This window comes from Gavialis gangeticus, unplaced genomic scaffold (assembly GCF_001723915.1).
Source record: "Gavialis gangeticus isolate Ggan-Ray unplaced genomic scaffold, GavGan_comp1, whole genome shotgun sequence".
Taxonomy (NCBI): Eukaryota; Metazoa; Chordata; order Crocodylia; family Gavialidae; genus Gavialis; species Gavialis gangeticus.
In genome coordinates this window covers 14,376,223-14,383,344 of record NW_017729022.1, presented here as the reverse complement: position 1 = coordinate 14,383,344, position 7,122 = coordinate 14,376,223, and the positions used below count along the sequence as shown (strand labels likewise).

Sequence of the window (7,122 nt, the reverse complement as noted above, 5' to 3'; positions counted from 1 at the left end):
TCCCCGGGGGGGGGCTTTTGTTTGTTGCATCCCTGGCCCCCCCCCCCCCCCCCAATATTTTTTTCTTTCTTGGCCTCTGGCTGGGGATCTGTTCCTCTCCCCACTGATCCTTATGGGCTGATGGACACGGGTAGGAATCAGGCTAAGGAGCAGAGGGATGAGGCCTTCTGCACTGGAGCAGACAGCATATTCTAGTGCTGCAAAGCATCCTGGGATGCTGGGGGACTGTGAATTAACTTGAACCAGGATGACCTGGGACAGGAGTTCCATGAACCAGTTTGACCTAAATCAGTTAAGTCTGATACTACAACCAACCAGGTGTGCTAGACACTGTACAAAGAAACAACATGATATTCATATAGTGTCGGGCACCAAGTGAACCTGAATCCTGATGGAATGTAAATGATGTAATTAATAATGTTCCCCACAAAGGACAAATATTATTGGCCAGACTTCCAGAGGTTTAGAAAACCAATAACTTCCAGGCATTGCCAGTGGAGTTGAGTGACTCACTCTTCTGAAAATCAGAATCTCCATGCTTTTAAGTAAACTACTACTGCTTGTTTTTTTCTTTATTCTCTCTATCTTAATAGAAGATCAGATATGTTTAATTTTTAGGCCTTATGTCTTACCCTGCATGGCACCCAGTTACATTCAGCAGGAGTTTTGAGTGTACTCAGATAAACAATAGAGAAAATTTTCCGTGTGTCTTTCGTTTTCCTTTCTCTGTCTAATGGGAATAAATTGTTTATGTTGCTAGAAATAGTTTAGCTTCATTAACAATCTTATAGTATGCAAACCTATGTCATTCTGTTCAGCTAGTGTCCCATGGCTAAAAATGAATGCTTTGATATAATTACATTTGAGCTGCTTTATAATTTATTAATAGTTCCATTAAAATACCATGCATGTCTCCTATGAGTAGGAATGTACGCAGCCACAATAGAAAAGATGTGGATTTGTAAAAGAACATGTTTAAAAGGAAACATTTTGTCTTTTGGATTCACCGTTCTGAAGAAAAATGAACCAAATTCAGCCCTGGAGTATAACAGCATGAATGAATTTGGCCAAGATTTCCGTCTTAAGAATTTCTGCATGTCCTAAGCACTTATTTAGAAAAATATGTGTCTTTAAAGCAGCAAACCTGTTTTGTTTGTTTGTTTAGGGATGCAGGGGAGCAATTATATAGGCACCTCTGAAATTATAAAAAAACATGTTTCCAAAATAATAGAGAAAGTTTATTGAGAGCTCATGTTACAGTACCACCAACTAAGAGTCAGCATTTCTATTGCAGGTGGTTCTCTGCTGCTGATGTCACTAGTTTATTGTTGGATGATCAGATTGCAAGGACAAGAAGCTTATGTAACCTGAGTGCACCCAAGTACTGTGCTCCCTTCTCCAGATAGAAGGGATGGGTGGAAAGGAGGAGAGCTGCGAGAGGAATCTGCAATATGCAGGCCAGATCTCTCTCTTCCCTATAGAGTCAGTCTAGGACAAGAGATACTTAACTATATACAGCTTTATTAATATTTACAAAAATTAAGAGAATGGCTATTACATCCCCCCCATATAATGCTATGCCTTATAGATAAAGGCTGAAAGATTACACCCCTTCAGATAGCCCCAAACAATATGTTGATAAACTGTGGATTTAAAATAGACAATCAACAGGTAAAAACAGGTGAGCCATATAAATACAATGAAACAACAGTCAAAACACAAATATACATGTATAAGTATATGTAACCATCAGGGAAGGAGGTCCCAGCAATTAAAAGTTAAAGTCAAAATGTCTCACAAAATATAAGGCGCCTTAGCAACCAATTAGCTCAAACTTTCCTGAGGATAAACTGGCCCACAGGCAGGCTAGTTCCCCTCCCCTGTGGAAATCCCTTCCCCAACAACTCACAACTCCAGGGCCTGGATAAGGCCACACCTGGCTGACTTGCTCCTCACAGGCATGGCCTCTTAGCCCACTGGCTCCCCTCAGGCTGCTGCCTGTCAGTGGTCCTGTTCACTGTCGTGTGTACTGAAGGCTCTGGCTTCTGCTGGGGGTTGGAGACCCAGACCATCTCTTGCGGCACCATGGCTCAATCCACTCCCAGATGCTCTGTGCAGTGTCGCCTGCACCGAATTCCCTGGCCACTTGCCAGGGATCGCAGACCTGAGCCGCCTCCAGCTGCTCCCAGGGTCTCAAGCTCTGTACATTGCTTTGTGCACCGAGGTCCAAGAGACCCATGGTGAGCAGCTCCCAAGGTCTGAGCTTTGGGAACTGCTGTGTGCACCAAGGACCAAATGCTTGCTGGGGGTTGCTGACCCGAGCTGCCTTGTGCAGCTCCCAAGTTCTGGGCTCCATGCACTGGCCTGTGCACCGGCTTCATGCCAGGGGTGGCAGACCTGAGACGTCTTGAATGGCTCCCAGGGTCTGTGCTCCATGCACCAAATCTATGCACCAATACTGCGTTCCCCGTGGGGAAGCTGATGATGCAGCCACTCGCCACTGCTGCTCACGAGAAGGCGTCTTCAGGCTCTTCAGGGTGCTGGTTCTACCCACTGGTGAGCTCACACCAGCTCATCTTAGCCTGTCCTCTTCTCTGTCTCTCGATGCGTCTGCCATGTGCTGAGCACGCAGCTTCTTTTATTCACTCCAGAGGCTCTGCGTCCGAAGTCTTGTTGGACCTGCAGAATGCAGACTTCAGTCGGGTCAGGGAGGCTCTTTGCTACCCCTCTGCCCCTCGTGCAAGAGGCAGGGCCGGCCCTGCCCAGCCCTTACCTGATTGGTGGACAGGTTCCACCAATCAAAATGAAGATTTCCTGAGCCCGTTTGAGCCAGGCTGAATTGGTAAGTCCACCACACTTATGAATTGATTTAGATTTTACACAGTTGAATACATACTCTAATGAATTGACTTTATGGATTAAAATAATACATAAAATATTTTCCATATATAAAGTAGCATGAGAAACTGAAAATAGTTTTCAGTCATGTAACATCTTATTTTGTATATACTCCCTTTGCAAAGCTCAGGGTTGGGCCTTTTGTGTTCTGCTAACCTTGCCTACAAAGTCTACAGAAGAACTACTGCAAGCTTTACTTTTTTGTGTGCAGGCTCTTAAAATATTCATCTTTACATTTAGTTTGTGATAAGTAACTTGCATGCATACTGTAAAAAATGTACATCATGGGAGTATACAGAGACTAATGTTATAATCTTTATAATTTGAAAGGGTTTTTTTTAAAGATTTATAGCAAACATTTTAAACAGAGTAAGCCTTGTCAACCTTTGTTTTAAATTTCGTATTTATTATTATTAGATATTAGAAATATGCATTTGTGTGGATGACATAAAATCAAGGTTTGGATTCCACACCGCACCCTTGGCTCAGATGTGTTGCTGATTCTGTTCAATAAAATGCAGGAGAGATGCCATACTTTAGATGAATTGTTCATTAAAGGTATCTATCTGTACACCTCTGGCAGCAGCCCTGCCATTTCTTCACAAGTGTTCACTAAAAACTTGGGAATATTTTGAGGTTTAATTTATTTTGGTTAACTTTCTATGTTCCTCATCCACTAATTTTCATTTATCTTCACCTCTGAATGTCTTGGGTCTGGGAGGGATAGATAGAAGGGAGAAAGTAAAAGGGCCAGTGACAATTTCTTAAATGAAAAGGATGTAGGGCCTGGTTTAAATCGCAGGCCCAACTTGCTAATATCATGGCCCAATTGTGGTGGGGGCTGTTGTTTTCATTCTCAAAGAATGCCCATCCCCCGATTAACTGAAGTGGCAGGTTTAGGGCCAGGTTTAATTGCAGCAGCAGAAGCCTTGCTCCCAAGGCTTCTGATTGCTGCTGAAAAGCCCATGGCCCACCCCTCTCCCCACCTCACTGGAAGAGGCAGGAAGAGCAGTAGTAGCCATCTGCCCCATGTTGTCTCTGATAGGCAGGGAGGAAATTCCCTTCTCAAAAATGCACTGAGCTCATTGTCATCACTGCTTATTGGCTGATGCAACTCAGTGTCAGACTTGCTGCCGATTAGCTTGCAGCCGGGCAGGGCAGAGTGGCATTTTTTAAAAGGCAGTTCCCTCCTTGGCTATCAGAAACAATGTGGGGCAAATGCTGCCTCCTTCAGTGAGGCAGAGCTGGGCGGGGAGGGGGCGTGAGCTTTTCAGCAGTGATCAGAGGCCTAGGGAGCAAGGCCTATGCCTACAATTAAACCTGGCCCTTGGCCATGTGCTCCTGGGCGGGGCCAGCCCCATCACAGCCCCCACCTGGGGAGCCAGGCTTGCTTCAGGTGAAATGCCATGATATGGCCGCTTGCTTTGGAACTCCCGAGCAAGTGGCCATATCGTGGCATTTAATTGCAAGTTGCATTTTTCATGAAAATCACTTAATTTCATGATTTTCAGGAAAAATGCAATTTAAACCAGGTCCTAGGCATAGTACTGGTCTCTTAGAAAATATTCTGTCGTTTAAAAAGTAGAGTGTACGCGACTTTGTAAGTGACTGTTGAACATACTACGGGGCTTGTACAGAAATTACACTTATTTCACGTTAAGCACGCAGAAAATACTTTACAACTGTGTGTCCTATGAATGTCTGTTCAGTTAAACATTTATGCCACATAGAGTACATATCACACTCTAAGTTAATCCTCAATGCATGTGGTATCAGATAAAGTGCTTTAAGTCAGTGCTTTATTGAACATCTGTACCACATCCCATCCTAAGTCAAGGTAGGTCACATTCTCCTGCCATCCTCTGAAGGGTCCTGGCAGGTATGTGGGGCCCTGGGGTCAGAGCCCAGTGACCCCTCCAAGTGGAACTGGGCAGTGGCTGACCCCAGCTGGGGCAGTAGGGGCCTGGGCAGCCCTCCGTGAGGCCATGTCAACCCGGAGGTCCTGAAAGGGACCGATCCGGAGGGCCAAGTTGGGCGACAGTTCCAGGAGCCTGGACACAAATCCAGATTCACCCCGGGGCTGCAAGTGCGTTTGAAGTGTCTATGATCAATGTGTCCTGCAATTCACAGTAATTCATCTGCTGTGGGTGAGCACTAGCCTGGCCCAGCCCCACCCCTGGGCTGTCACAGAAAGGAGTTATAAAAGGCATTGTCTTCTCCCTGGGGAGGGAAAGGAACCCTTCTGACACATGGGCTTCCCCACAGCTTTCTGGCTCAGGTCTTGGTGGAGGCTGGGCTGGGTCTGTGCAGCAGATGGGCTCCTTCTCCCACCTTCCCTGCCCCTGCCACAGTTCCTGGCAAAAAGTGGCATGCAGCTCCAAGCTGTCAGCCACAGGTGATATCTTTGTATTTTTATATCATTATACAATGTCCCTAGGCAGGTGAGGGGTACTGAACAGATGGAATGATCAGGCCCCTTGGCAGATGGTGGCAGCAGGACAGACAGAGCAAGTGAATGGTGGCTATGTTTGTATGGGGTGGGGTGCTGCTGCTGCTGGCTTTGCAGGGAGTGAGGCTTTGAGGATAAGGTTGTGAGTGAGGTGTGTGTGTTGGGGGGAGAGAGGTGTGTGACAGGGGGAGAGAGAGAGGGGTGTGTGTGTGTGTGTGTCCTGGCCCTGGGCTGGGGTTGGAGCTGATGCCAGTTCTGTAGCTGCCTCTGGCTCTCTGCAGGGAGCAGGTCTTTGGGGGAGGGCTGTGTGGGGGAGGGTCATAGGGATGTGCATGTATAAGTGTGCATATCTCTGGCCTGGGCCTGACTGGGGCCATGGTGTGGGGAGGGCAGGGACCGGAGCTGCTGCTGGCTTTCTGCAGGGAGCTTGTGAGGTATGCTGGGAGGTGTGGGGAGCCTGTGGGGCATGCTGGGAGGCATGAAGAAGCACCCCCAACCTGCTGGCTTTGGCCAGTGCAGGCGGGCTCCAGGCCCACCACACCAGAGCGCATGTGTGTTCTGCTCTGTCCAAGCCTTATCTGGAGCGCTTTGAGTAAAGCACAATACTTAGAACTTGGGGCTTTGAACATCTGTACTTAGACTTTGTGGCAGCTTTGGCTGATACATCTGCTGTGCTATGACAATGTAATTCATGGTTTTGTATATCATCTGGATTTAAGGTGCCATAGAAAAGATGCCTTCCTGAGCATTTTTTTTATTTCTTTTTTCCTTTAGATACTTCCAGAAGTGTTAAAGCATCCCCAGAGACAGCTGAAGTCTTTTTTCAGAAGTTAAGAAATAAATATGAATTCACAGTTTTGGTGACCTTAAAACAAGCTCACTTAAATTCAGGTGTTATTCTTTCTGTTCATCATTTAGACTACAGGTAAGTAATGCAAGTTTTACTGGTGGTATATTAATACATGAAAATAGATGCTGTAATAAAATCAGAAAAAAACAAGCAAATGAAAGCAAGATTTTGTTGTGCAGATCATTTTGAAACGTTTATAGTATGAGGCAACCCACATTATGCAAATTTGTAGAAATTCACAAATCTATATCTGTGAACAGTAAGTGGAACAGCTGTCACTCTTAAATGTCTCCTGGTGCTAGGGCATAAAAATAAAACCCTCTTTTTGGTCCTAATCTTACGAGCCAGCTCCTCAGCTGGTGCAACTCAGTATAGCCCGTTGTGTTAGTAAAGCTACACAAACTAACAAAGCCTGTGAGCTTTACCACTACGTGGCTTCAAAGATAGTAAAAATTTCCTGCAGGTTGTGGACATGCACCTACAGTAAACGGCACTGTAGTTTGCCAGAAATGGCTTTATGTGTGAAGACTAAAGCAGTGTTGGGCATCTGAGGATGAATCCTTTACAATAAGATAATCACTTTTTGAGACACAGAGGAGATTCTTTATGTTTCAAGTCATGTAGCCACTGAAGATAGCTGGCCTCTGATTTATGACAGTGTGGAAAGAAATGTAAACACTTGTAATTCTTTTGAATGAATTAGTGATCATCCTTGGCAACAGACCTTCTTTGCTTCCAGTGTGCAGTTCATATATCTGCCTTCCCCTTCCCCCAGACATTATTGCAATATTTCCTTCCTCGATAATTTTGCTACCAAGGGAGACGACAATATGTATTGACTGTAAAGAGATTGTTAATTGGGACTCATTCATAACATCGTTACTTTTTATGGAAAATTGGTATAGTAATAGCAATTAGATTTTTA

The 7,122-nt window shown here is 45.2% G+C and overlaps 1 protein-coding gene across 1 annotated transcript in view; it reads left to right on the top strand.

The window, feature by feature from the left end:
* The window catches only part of NELL2 (neural EGFL like 2), a gene marked incomplete at its 5' end in the record, with an annotated part of 388,108 nt that overhangs the window by 36,757 nt on the left and 344,229 nt on the right, over positions 1 to 7,122 (top strand). The window contains one exon of the mRNA XM_019515772.1: positions 6,122 to 6,272. Within this exon, the coding sequence (XP_019371317.1) occupies positions 6,122 to 6,272 (151 nt within the window). The remainder of the gene's footprint in view (positions 1 to 6,121; positions 6,273 to 7,122) is intronic.